Here is a 13,693-nt window from a genome sequence, read left to right on the forward strand (position 1 = left end):
GAGTTTCAAGGAGATGCATTGCCTTTAGTGCAGGTAGAACCATCCTGTGTGAGCTGTTCCTGGGAAGATTCACAACTCCAGCTCTTCCCTGGAATTTATTTATGTGGAAGCACTAAATTCCCTGTGACTTCGCTTTGTTACTGTTTTGGCAAGGGAGAATTAAAGGGACCATAAAATGGGAACCATATTCCTGATGAAGGACTCCGAAAACCTTTTTGCAGGTCTTACAGATCTGAAATAAAAAAGGTGGCAAGTTTTTTGTGCTGTTTTTGAAGCAGAGGGAGTGTGCTGGGGGAGGGTGTTAAACCATCCCATTTTTAGTCAAACAAAAGCAGTGTAAGTGCCTGTCTTGACCTGACCCAGGATTAAGGAGGATGGGTCTCACAGGAGGGTTTGGGTGCTGGCTATAACAGCGGGTCTGGACTCCCTGACACCTGATTCATTCATCTCTCAGCCTTTAAAGGGAGGGGTGCTGCTGGTGCTCATGAATTCAGCTTTCTGTCAGCTGTTACTCCTTTGTGCCAGGAAGGTTAATTGTGTCTGCTGGGACCTCTCAGAACTGATAGCAATTCTGGAGAGTCTTAGATAGCAATGAAGACCACACAAAACACAGAGCTTCTTGAAAATTGAATTGAGGTTTGCCATAGAATTGGTTTCCAGGTGAGCTGGACAGGCTGGTGATGCAGAGGTTGGACTTCCCCATCATTCCATGCTTTCTCTGGGCTCTCTGAATGATGGATGAGTCTTCCAGTCTAGTCATGCCTGTCCAGATCTCTGAATAACCAGAAATTTGAGTCATTCGCTCTGGGGCTGAGGGAGGTGTGGCAGGTGATAAAGTGCTACCCAAGAGCTCAGGGCTGTGTCCCAGCTCTTCCATCCGTGGGGTGGGACCACTAGATGTCATCACCCAGCCAGGGAAGCTGCTCACGAGCCCAAAATACCACATTCTGGGAAAAGCCAGCCTGGGACTGCTCTCTCCTCTTTTGCATTCAGTACTAGAGTTTTCTGTATTTTCCCACCAAAAAAAAAAGTGTGTTTTGGCAAAAAATTTTCAAGTTCTCGTCCTGGTGTTCTTTCCACTGATTCTGTGCCAAGATCAGATCCCTTTGGAAGGTCTATTCCCAAGTCTTTATGTTTCAATATGAAGAAAAGCTCCCAGGATTTTTTGTAGATCAGTGGTGTAATTAAAACAATGTTTGTTATTCAATTATTGTTAGGATAGATTGAGTTTTGTACTGTTTTTCCAGTTTCTTTATCTTAGATGAGGTTGTATTTTATTGAGCCAACTGTTACTAGAGAATCTGAAGTTTCTGTTCAGATTTCTCCTGGCTGCCTTCATGTGAAGCCAATACCCTGCATATGAAGTGAGCTGGTTCTCCTTGGGCAGTGGGCCTTGGGGCTTCAGGGAAGTGCTCTGAGAAAGACTTCTGTGGTGTGCAGATTGTGTAGGAATATCACTCACAGTCCCCTCCTTTTAAAGGAATGGGAATCCAAATTGTTTCTGCTGTTATTTAGCGTTCCCCAGTTAAAAACCTTGCAAGTTGAGGAGCCACAGCTGTGTGCTTTCAGGGGCTTTGTCACCCCAGCTGCAGTGAACTGTGTCACACAGCGCTGTAAAGCCACGGCATTTGGCTACAGAGCAATGGAATATGGCAGTGGCTGCTGCTGAGCCCTTGGCTCCGGGAGCCTCTGTCACAGCTGGGTGACACCTTGTTTGAGGTGCTCTGGCTTGAAAACGCTCTTCTATTCAAGTGAGGGGGAAAGCTCTTGGGTCTCTGCTGTGTTCCATGTGACTTTTGAGAGGCATTTCATTGCATTTGCAAAATGCAGTTTGTTTAGTTTGAAATCAGGAAGACAGTGCTGAGGTTCTGCAGAGTGTGGTGAGACTTGGCTGGCTCCTGGTCCAGGTTCCTGTGGGATGGGCAATCCCCAAGTGCTGCATGTGAGCAAGGGGGAGAGGGAAGAAGGAATGGGGAAAAAACTCCATCAGTTTGCATTCTCGTTTCTCCAAAAAAACCCCAGCACTGTCCAACGTGGATAACTGCATGCTTTCTCCTGGATGCTCCCAGGCAGCAGCTGTTCCAGTTGGTGTTGGATGCTCCCGCGGTTCCGGCCCCGCTGGCCTGCAGCAGGAGTCCAGCTGCCCAGAGCCATGGCAGGGCTCCTGCTTCTCAGCCAGAGTCAAAGGAGCTGCCAGTGATGGACAGTTTCTTGAGAAAGGACAAAGTCTGCACCTTGGCAAAGGCAGGGGGCCTGGCAGGGACTGATCAGGGGACTTTCAAAAGTGAGGAACACCGTGACCTTCATGGCACTTCTGCAGAGGCTGGTGATACAGACAGTGAAGTGGGATCACAGGAGAGTCCTGAGTGCACCAAAAGTCATGAAAAACCTTCTACATCTGTGGTCAAAGGAGTCAAGAAAGGTGAGTTGTTTAGGTTTTGGTTATGCCCTGCTCTCTCTGCCAGGGGAGCCAGCTGTGTGTGTAAGAGGACCCTCAGTACGTGGCACTCATCCCGTTTCTCTGCCTGGTTCTGATCCCTCTTGGCACATGCAGCTCCTTCCCCTTTAACTGGCTGTGCTCTGCTCCAAGCATGTTCTTGATGAGGAAGCTTGGGCTGCTGACAAGGAATGAAATGGAATTCAGCACTTACAGATTCCTTTGCTTTGAGTAACAATGCTGAAAAACAATAGTTGTGCAACAGACTTAGTAAAAATGAAGCAATTTCTCCTTCTCCCAGTGACTAGACAGACACCAACATTCATTCTGCCTTTGTGTCTTTGAGTACCCAGATGCAGGTTATTTTATACTGTGTTTGTTATTTGAGGGGTGAGTCCAAACTCGAAGTGAACATGGCAGCAGTTCTGTTAATGTTCCTGTTCATACACTCTCCAAAAGAGTCATCTGCTTTATTCTTCTGTAATTCCACAGGGTTAAGGTTAATTTATTTTGAAGCATGAAAATGCCCATTTATACTAATAAACCACAATAAAGTGGCAGAATCTTCTTAGTCCTGACGTGCTGGCAGCCATCCTCTTGACCCAGCTAAAAGCCTAAATTAAAATAAAAGACCATGTAGGAGTAGAACCCTGGTTCTTATTAGTTCCGATTTATCTGTTCTTTTGTTTAACAATGTATTCAATTCTGAAGTTCATATTGATTCATTAGCTAGGTAAATCCTTCTTAAAGATGTATCACAGCCAGGAAAGGAGCCATGGGAAACCTGTCCTGGTTTTTGTTACTGTCCCAACTGTTTGGGGTGTTTAACCTTTGGAATATGACGTGGTTGGGAGTCAGGAGTTGCAGAGCAGTATTACCAGAGAACTCTCAAATCCCACAATATTTCACAGTTGTGAAAAACCAACATTTCAGAGGTTGGTTTTTGTTTTGTTTAAATCAGAGCTGGCTTCCCTCACACTGACACAGAGGGTGTTAGTTAAAGACTCTCATTCTGTTCATTCAAAATTAACCATTTGTGATGAAATCTGATTGCTAAAGAGGAATGTTTTAAGTCTGTGTTTATTGTCTGCCTTGACAGGCAGTGTTTATAGGTGCCTCTTGCAGATATGATGCAAGAGTGATTGAGTGGGGTGGGCCTGTGCCATGGGATGTTCCTGAGCCTCCAGCCCAGGCACAGAATCCAGAAATGAGTGGGGGGTCTGGCTGGATCATGGGATTCCTGTGAGGCTGAGTTAACCTGTGGATTGACTGTCCTGAGAACCATACATTGGGAACACGATGTTAGCAAGAATAAAAGCGGTGCTATAGTGTTTTGTCAAAAAGAAGCAACCTCCTTTATTTAGAAGTGAAATACTGCAAAAGTGGAAAGCATTAACAGGGACATCTGCTGCTGTTTCTGTTAGCCCTTGGGTTTTCTTGTAGGATGTGTGTTAGTCTAGGTTATTAGGGATTTGATTCCATCTGTCTGCAGGGAAGATGAGAGCCACTCTGTTATTACATAGAGAGGGAATTCAGTGCTGTGGAACGAAAATGAAAGCTAAAAAGGAAGATTCTGAATAGACGTGCCAGATCTTTTCAAACAAGACATTTGGAATTCTGGATTTTCATTTTCTTCAATCAGCAATTATTCTCTCAGATGAAAACATTTGCTTTTTGCTGTTATATCCACACTAGTAAATTCCTTCTTGCTTGCTTTCAGTGGAATGTCCTGTTTGTGAGGTGGCTATTCCAGAGCAATATATAAACAAACACCTGGATAGCTGCTTGACCAGAGAGGAGAAGAAGGACAGCCTCCGAAGGTAAGGACAGCTTTAAGAACTTTCCCGTGCTCGTGGCTGGTTTTGTGCTCTGCTGAAATTCCTCTCAGTTGCTGGGGTGTAATAGCAGTGGGCTGTGCTTGTTTCTGGCTTACCTGCTGCACAGAGCACTATGAAACGCTGTGGGCATTGTGACCTCTCAAGAAAGCATGTGGATTGCCAGTAGAATTACTTTTTGGCTTTTAGTGGCAAGAAAACACTGGCCAGTGCTTTAAAGAATTCAGCACAGGGAGCAGCCCTCAGTCTGTGCACTGTTCTTGTCCCCGTTCTGCTCCCTGGCATTGACATTCCCTCTGGGTAACTCCGGTTCCCATTTTTCACCTAGTGAATGAATCACTTCCCTCACTTCAGGTGGGCCAGGAGACATTTGCTTCAATAGCTGTCAAGTTAAAGAATAAAAATTGCACCTTTCTCTCCTCACTGTGGGGCTGTTCAAGTTTCCTGAAGATCTTAATTTCCATAAGATTGATGCATTCCTTTGGCTTTGTGCCCCTGCCCCAGCATTGGTCACGGTCGCCACATTCACATCAGAAATGGAGATTTCAGTTTGTTTTACTTACAGCAGAAATGTAGGCTGTTATTATTTCTGACTGATCAGGCTGAAGAAATGGGAGGGGCTTCTACTGCAATGCTTATTTTCCCAAGTCCTCTGAAACTTGAATTAGAAAGTAATTTTATGTTAAAGCTCTTGTTTTGCCCAGTCATGCTTAAAGTGCAATATATAAGCTAAAGGACTTTGGGGTTGAAAAAATCATAAATTAATATTGAAATTTGATGTTATATTTTAATTTCCATTTGGGATGTTTTTAGTGCTTTCTCTGCTCTCAATAAATGCACATAAAAGCCAGATCTTTCCTTGGTGTCAAACTCATGTCCCTAACGGGATTTTAAATTCTGCTTATTTTATCTCTAGGCTGCTTAGACCTTCAGTATGTGTCACACCAGACACTGCCCCGTAGGGACTGGCTCTCTGGGGTAAATGCTGGCTCTTGGCAGGGTGTGGTTTATGACTGTGATGTTTGGTTCCAGTAACAGCACATCCCCAGTGCTTCTCTGAGGAATGGGAGCTCTGTTATTCTCAAAGCAGGAGCACATGGCTGAGCAGTATTTTAGCAAAACTGCTAATTTAACCCCCCAAACTTTCACAGGGGTAATTCCAACGTGTGTGTGTGTGTGTTCCTAGAGAACACTGCACCTCTCGAAGGTGGGGAAAACCCAGCAACATTCAAATCCAAACCTGTTGTGAGCTGTTTTCCTGTGGCTGCTGGCAAAGCTGTGGGCACTCTTTAGGTCATGCTGCTGGTGAACTGGAATACACACCAAGCTTCTGCAGGACTTCCAAAAGATTTAATTATTTGATGACATTTTTTATATTTCCCAAAAGAATCTGAAAAAAGTTTCCCTGAAGAGTCTATTGTAGTAATCCATCTTCTTTTTGCCAACTGTGCCTCAGGGGCTGGATGAGAGCAAATGAATTAATAACAATTTTTGTGTAAGCCTTTTTTTCAATGTGAAATTTGTTTTCAATGTGAAAGTTGAAAGTGCTGAATAGTTTTGAAATAAATCTCTTGCTGTCACTGTGGAAAGCTGTTAACTGCTCTCTAATCCAGAGCAGTACAGCTGAACTTTGTTTTGCTGCAGAACCGAAGTTTCTTTCAGGTATTTTTCATCTCGAGTGGGTGAAATGCCCTTAAATATTTGTCAGTATTTTGATTTTCACAGGAGTAATAAATAAAGTCTGTTTCCTTTTCCTTTGGCAGTTCTACTCACAAAAGGAAGCCGATGTCTAAAGTTGTTTATAACTTGCTGTCGGACCGAGACCTGAAGAAGAAGCTCAAGGAACATGGTCTGTCCACCTCTGGGACCCGTCAGCAGCTCATTAAGAGACACCAGGAATTTGTGCACATGTACAATGCTCAGTGTGATTCCCTAAGTCCCAAATCAGGTAAGTGAGAAGCTGTAGGGAAGTTGTTGCCATCACAACCCATTTGTCTGCATTTCTCCCTCTGTTGGGTCTCGGGGCGGGAGGAACACTGGTTTGAATGGTTTGGGGGAACTGGAGCTGGAAGAATTTATCTTGTGTAAAACAAGGGTAATGCAAAATACTCCTGTAATGTGGGGGGTACTCAGGGGGGTTCTTCACTCCGTGCTGGTGATGAAGTGGCTCCAAGTCTCTGCCTTGTTCCTCCAGACTAAAGGAAGAGTGCCAGGGTGTGTTCAGTGTAATTCAGCTGCTCTGCCCTAAATAATGCAAAACTCTTCCTCTGTTCAAACCCTGGGCACAAAGGGTGAATTATTAAACTCACACTTAAGATGCAGACATGCATTTTGGGTAGTAGCAGTGAGCCTGAGGTCACTATGTAACAGGATTAGCTGAGCTTCTGAGGAAGCAGAGGTGCCAAATTCTGGGAGTTTGCTTAAACCAGTTTGGAACAGGTTTTATTCCTTCACAGCTTACTAAGCTTTTGTTCTCTGACTGCTTCACTGTCTGGTGAAAGTGTTTGTTTTGATAACTGCCTGCAGCTACCTGGCAGTGCTGTGGAGATGATGAAATGCAGGAACAGATTTGTAAAAGTAAATGTCAAAATAAACTGTGCAGGGTCCTGCATAGCTGTGGCTCTCGTTAAATGTTAAGAAACACAGCTATGTCTGTTTGTAGGCTTTGAACGTGTCTGACATAATGGTTGGGGTAGGTTGTGATTCATCTGTGTGCTTTGGCCATGAGCCTGCACACTGGAAGGTGGTCTGGGGGTAAAATAAGATAAACAGAAGATACAATTATTATATCTTTCATTGAAACATCCAGTCTAAAATGGAAACTCTTTCTGAATGACATACCTGTGCACCACAGAAACACTTGTAGTGTGGAGGAGGGAGGTTCAGTGGGATTTGGAAAGATGGCAGGTTTGCCTGGGATTCGAGCCCGAGCTTTCATTGTTGGAGTGCTGATGCTGTTTGTGTTTTAAAGTCATGGTAGTTTCATTCAGTGCTGTTACAGCTTTTTATTACACAGCTCCTGTTTCAGCGATCCCTTTCTTCTATTTCTGAACAGTTGCAGAGGTTGTTAAAGAGCTGGAAAAGAACGAGAAGATTCGGGTTCAGCTGGAATGTAATAAACCCAGTGAAAATGTAGGTGACTGATCTTTGTTCTCACAGAGGGGTGGCCAGCAGAAACTGCAGGGTGGGCACTGAATATGTTTGCCTATTGCTTTATAGTGGGGATTCCCAGCCTCAGTGTTGGAATTCACATGCCATCCTGTAATCAGCCCGATATTCTCACACGACGTTTGCCGTGGGCAGCCCTTGGTGCAGTGCTGAGCTTTCTGCCCAAACCACTGAAGTGGGAGCCCTTCTTTGACTGCAGTAAAAGCTCTTGAGAAATGTTCCCCTTGGCCGCACTGGAGGATTTTGACCCTCCATGGCAGTGTGGGGAATATTTCACTTCCTGGAATCCTGCAGGATTTAGCTGGCAAATTCCATGCTTCCGTGGGGGCAATAGCGCCTGTTCTTTTCCCATGACACTGGGTACTTTGGTGACTTCTGAAGCCTGTTTGTTGCACAGAGTTAAGAAATATCTTATGGCCCAGGTGTGCTGGGTGTGACAGGGGCTGGCTTGGTCCTGGTGCCTGGGTGGAAGTGGAGCAGGACACCATGGATGTGTTCTGGAAATGTATAAGGGTCTTTGATGAGAAGCTGAGAGCTGGAGGGGGAAAACCAGGTAACTGCTCCTTCTTCCACTTTGAAGTCTCTAATTTCAAAGTCTGCTGCCCTATCATCTTTTTATTTCTGTTAAAAACAAACATTTGTGTGATTTCTGTAGAGCTTGACCTTCACAAAGGACCAGACAGAGGAAGAAATAGATGAGATCCACGCTGAATATCGTGAGTAATGCACAAGTTGCACTTTGTTTTGCTCTTAAATTCACTTTCTTTTCCTTTGAACTAAAATATACACACTGATTGCCTCTGAGTGCATCTCCATTTATGCACTTTGTGCCCTCTTAGTGTCCTCTCATGTTTGCTGGACCTGCAGAAGAGCAGAGCAGGGTGTCTGTGTCTTCTGCTGAGCTGTGAGATGTGCAGTTGTGTGGTGTCACTGGGAACCCTCCACAGCAGAACTGCTCTGAAAGGGCTCCCTGAGCTCCAGCCAGGGACTGGCCTTCCTGCCTCTGGTTTCATTTTCTTGGTCTGTTATATACATTTAGAACAAAAACAAAAAATTAAATACTATCTTAATAAAATTCCTGTCTTTGAAAAATTGAGTTTATATTGTTAAAAGGACATGGCTTCAAAATTAGCAAGATCTCCAAGAGAATAAGTCTCAGGCAGCTTGACTGAACACTTAAAAGTCTAAAGAAAAATAGGAAAGAAGCAAAGAAAGGAGATTTTTAAGGGGAACATACGGTTTCCAAATTAATAAAAAGTGTTGATCAAAGAGGTAAGTAGTAACTGGTGTCAGGTAGTTATTTCTCATAAAAGCAATAAGGAGGAAATCCTAAGCATGAAAGAAGAACTGTACAGTAAAATTCAAGGACAGATTAAAAGAACTTTCATCAAAGGCCGTGTTTTCACTGTACCACAGATGGACTTTAAAAAGCTTTATTGCACAATGAACTTCTTTTTTTCTTTTATTTTACAACATTTGCACTCGAGGTCCCTAATTCCCAGCTGAATAAATTAACTCTGGTGTAAGTTCTGGATAAAGAATCCCAACCCCACCATGTACTTTTGTTCTGCATTTCCATATGAAACAGAACACACTGGGGCTGTGAACAGCCTTGGGAAAGGCAAGACAAACCAGCTGGAGAAAGTGCTTTTTTTCTGCTTCTTTGCACTGTTCCAGGCTCTTGGCAAATTGTGAATTGCACTGCTGGTATTTTTTTTTACCATTTATGAAATACCAATTAATACTTTGCTTGCTGGAGCTGAGGATGGTTCCTGTGCTGTCTGGGAGCTCTGCTGGAGCAGCTGCTGGAGTCCATGCCTGGAAGGTGCAATTACAGTTGCTGTCACTTCCTTCTGCTGCTGGAGACTCAGGGACACCCTCACCCTGGTGTCAACCCCATTCTGCTTTTTTTCATGGTCTCTAGTTAAAGAGTTAAAAAATCTACAGGAAAAGAAATACATTTGTTGAAAAATGTATTCTGTTGCCTTTTCTGCTTATAAATCTTTCCATTTGCATTGTTCTTCAGAACTCCACTGCTTTGTCTTGTGTCTTGTAGTTCTTTCCGTGGTTGGTTTATTGAAATGCTGCAGTTTGGTTTATTACTGAGATGCTGCAGGTTGCTGTGCTGTGTGTGGTGTGGCATTTCAGCACCACGGGGATTTACAGCACAGCTCAGCAGTGCTTGTGTGCCAGGACATTTCTTTTTGCAAAGCTTTGTATTCACACCATAAACCAGGACAACAAAAGAAAGCAGTGCTGTGAAAACTGAAATGCTAAAGGAATTCCATAGCAAGTGTGCAGTGGCTCAGACTTGGCATCTGGGACAGAATTTGCTTTTACTTAATGGAGTTTTTGGCCTTTTGTGGTGCTTTCAGCTGCTCAGGGAAAGGGAGTTATGTCAAATCTTTTTCCTTCTGTGGGGCAGGACTTGGTGTTATTTTATCATAGAATATATCAAAGAATTGTGTCACTGGAAGGGTGGTCAGGTATTGGAATGGGCTGCTCAGGGAGGTGGTGGAGTCACCACCCTGGAGGTGTTCCAGTGCTTGACAATGCTGTCTGTGAAGAACTAACTCTGATGTCCAACCCCAACCTCCCCTGGCACAGCTTGAGGCTGTTTCCTCTTGTCCTGTCACTTGTTCCCTGGGAGAAAAGGCTGATCCCCACCTGGCTCCAGCCTCCTTGTCAGTGTGTTCCCTCCCTGCCTGGCCAGGGGTGGGTGATCCACAATGTCTGGCTGAGGACACTGGGTATTTTCCCAGCCTCTGAGTAAAGAATTTGAAGTATCCAGATGAAACAACAACATTGCTTTGGCTGAACACCAGAAGATTGCTTAAAACATACCAAGTGATTGAAAGTGCAAAGAGTATTTGCGTTATTAACTGATTTAAAGGGTCTGAATTTCAGCAGTGTAATGAGCATGACACAGGAGCATGAAGTGTTCATCTGTGCCAGCATTCTTGGCTGTGGGTAGCTCTGGAAAAGCACAGACACACATTTGGATCATTAATAGAACATGGACCATATTGCAGTGCTGAGTTGGTTTTCAGTTACTGTAACAAAAATGGTTTTAATTCAGTGTTTTGTGTCCATTTCTCTTCACCTCATTTCAGTGTTTATGGTGTACCTTAGTCCTGTGGGGATAGTTAGTGATGCTCTGCTACCTTTCAGGAAACAAACACAGAAAGGAATTCAAATTCTTGATGGATCAAGTAAATAACCGGTGGAAGAAGAGTGGTGAGAGGAAAACAGAAAGTGCTCAAAACAAAAAAGAAGTTGCTGTCAAAGAGCTGCCAGCAGCCACAGGTCAGTGTTGTTTAGTATGGTCCCCTCTTGGATCCACACTAAGAAGTGGGGGGTTCCCAAAGAAATGCTGTTTTCTCCTGATGTTCTTCTCCTACAGCCTTTAAGGGAAAAAATAGCATAAAGGTCAAACAGACCCTAAAACGATTGACTGCCATTGATTTTGGTGTGGAACATAAGCAAGACCCATAATGATTATCTGGGTTTGATTTCAGTGGGTTGTGTCTGGATGTGCTTTGTCTGGGGACACGTTGCAGGCAGTTGTTGAAAAGGGATCTCAGGTTCCAATCCAGGTGTGCTGCAGGTGCTGAGCTGGGCATGTGGCCACCTCTGGAATGAAGGTGATGGTCAGTGCTCTCACTGCCTTTGAGCCTTCCCTGATCCCTACTGTGAGAGGGAGTCAGTAACTGGGAACTGCTGAGGTATTTGTGTGGATTGGATCCAGGACTTGTTTGTCCTGAGGCTGAAGCAATAAAATACTTGGTCTTCTTTCAGGCTGTTTATGCAGGATGTTGCCTCTGTTTTTAACTTGCCTTGTTTTGTGTTTATATACTTGAGCTCAGTAAAAAGTGGGAATGCAGGGCTGCAGTTACTCACTTGTTAGGAGTTAGGGACAGCATCCAGCCTGTTTGTGATCCTCCCTCCCTGCAGCATCAAACCTTACCAAGTGTGCTCTGAGCGTGTTCCTTGCAGGATCCTTTGGTCTCCTTTGGTTTGTGCTTCATGGCTGCTTTGGCAGGGAACATCTAGCTTTGAATGTGGGATTTAGAAGAACATTCCTCAGCCTAATAGAACTTGTGGATTTATAATCTATTCAAGACACTTGAGTTTTGGAGGGAATTCTGCTGGCCAGAATGGGATGTGCTATTGTCTGTGCCCTTGGGAAAACGTGGCAGTGTAGTTTGCCCCAGCTCTCACAAATCCCTGTGCTCTTGAGCTGAGTTAATCTGTGTCTCTCTCCCGCACTGTCTCCTCCAGCAGAGTCCTCAAGAATAAAAAGAAATGAAAACCCAGTAAAATAATATGAATTTTATCCTGATCATTTCCTGCAGACCTTGATTCAATGCATAATCCTTTCTGTGTGAAGGGTAAAAGTTAAGGAATCTCAAGGATAAAAGATTTGAAGATGTTCCTCATCTATAGCAGAGGCAGAGGTGATGTGTTGTTAGATGGTGGGACCACAGCCTTTATTTCCAGCTCTGCCCTGGCAGGGTGGACTGCTGTGGCTTTCAGGTTTCCACCTCCCCTGTGTGTGCTGCCCTACAGGCTCTGAGAAGCTGAATTAAAGCCATGGAGTTCTTCCAAAAGAGTGCTCAGGTAGAAGATAACTTGGCTCAGGTGTGTCATCCTGTGCTGTGTTCAGTCCGTGGCACCACCTCGTCTGGATCCGGCAAACCTGCACAATTCCCACTGCACTCAGTCCACTGAGCTTCCAATAATCCTTGGAATTGCAGTTCCTAGTTTTATGCCAAACATCTGCACCCAGTTGACTGTTTGTAAACCATTGAAAAAAACAAAAAGATGGTTTATGGTTGAAGGAACAGATGCCTAAAGCCTATTTCCTCAGGGTTCCTTGTTAACAGCAATTACCTTTGTATTAAATGGGAATTACAGTACAGGAAAGGAACCAACCAGCAGTGGCCTGATGGAAAGGCTCTGTCTGCATTCCTTACCCACTTCCTTTGGCTTCTCATGGAAGTGGTGGAATTGTACAGAATTAAAACAGACCTTTTTTTGGGGTTGGGTTTTGTCAGTTTATTTATTTTCCCCCCTCCATCTCTCCCACTGCCCTTTCCTGTAGTATTGGTTGATGCAATTTAACCTCTCTGAAAATCTCACTCTGTTTGTGGTGGTGTTCCTGATTTACATCATCTTACTTTGCATCTTTAAGCTTAAAATGTCTGTTTTCCAGTTTTTATAACTTTTAAACGTGAAGCTTTGCTTTGCCTGAGGGAAAGTGCCAAAAACATTTGATAAATACTGGTGATAAATAATTTGATTTGATAAGTATTGGCTGTGCTGGTCTGCATTATTGCACAGACCTTTGCTATTTTTACCCTGCTAATTTCAGAATTGTGTTTCATTAGTTGGACAACTGACTCACTGGAATATGTTGGTTGTTTTCAGCAGACAAAAATATGCCCCTGATATTTAATTATGCCTGTTAGCTGGAGGGAAATGGCAAGCTGAGCTCAATCCAAGGACTGTGAAGCCCTTCCACACTCCAGTTACAGTTCTGCTTGGCCTTTTCTGTCCAAAATATTGCTGGAGGAGTGAAAAAGTCAGAGCTTGGGCCTTGAAGGGGCATGTCTGTGACTGTCCCAATCACAGTTGTCAGTGAGATGGGTCTGGGGAGGGTTTAATGTCCTGGGCAGCTTTCTAGTAAAATAACGACTTTGAAAGTATTTGTGGGTATGGTATAAAGATCTTTTCTACCCTAATTTCTAGTCTATATTTGTTTTCTCTTTGGGGAGGCAGAAGGTATCTTTTCAGAGAACTGTTCATCTTTTCATAGACCAAAACATTTGACATAAAAACAACAGAATGGTTTTACAATTTTTATCCCATGTGTGTTTGTCTAGAAATTATTTTTCCCTATAGAAATGGAAATGTCAGTTATCTGGATTGACATTGTCTTTCTAAGGTGCATAAGGAAATAAATCACAACTGAAAACAAGCCTGTTAACTTGATCTGTAAAACTTGAAGCTGTCAAGCTGTTTGATGCAGGGGATGAAGGGGATTGGTACCACAAGCAGCCAACAGCACTGTCTTGTTAAGTGCCAATTTCTGAAATAAAGTTCCATCTTATGAAATGTAGCACATATCCTTCCCCTTTATTCCTCTCCTTGTTTCTGTTTGAAACTCAACAATGAAACATGAAACATTTCTGGTTCTCAGAGGGTGGTTAGTTTTGTTTGGTTTGTTTGGTTTTTTTTATCTAGGAAAAGA

The 13,693-nt window shown here is 43.7% G+C and overlaps 1 protein-coding gene across 1 annotated transcript in view; it reads left to right on the forward strand.

The window, feature by feature from the left end:
* Window positions 1-13,693, forward strand: part of RAD18 (RAD18 E3 ubiquitin protein ligase) — a 31,328-nt gene that overhangs the window by 7,223 nt on the left and 10,412 nt on the right. The window contains exons 4-9 of the mRNA XM_018068642.3: window positions 2,070-2,422; window positions 4,158-4,257; window positions 6,036-6,220; window positions 7,328-7,404; window positions 8,096-8,156; window positions 10,612-10,746. Coding sequence (XP_017924131.2) covers window positions 2,070-2,422; window positions 4,158-4,257; window positions 6,036-6,220; window positions 7,328-7,404; window positions 8,096-8,156; window positions 10,612-10,746 — 911 coding nt within the window. The remainder of the gene's footprint in view (window positions 1-2,069; window positions 2,423-4,157; window positions 4,258-6,035; window positions 6,221-7,327; window positions 7,405-8,095; window positions 8,157-10,611; window positions 10,747-13,693) is intronic.

This window comes from Manacus vitellinus, unplaced genomic scaffold, assembly GCF_001715985.3.
Source record: "Manacus vitellinus isolate BGI_N305 unplaced genomic scaffold, ASM171598v3 scaffold_14_pilon, whole genome shotgun sequence".
NCBI classification, from domain to species: domain Eukaryota; kingdom Metazoa; phylum Chordata; class Aves; order Passeriformes; family Pipridae; genus Manacus; species Manacus vitellinus.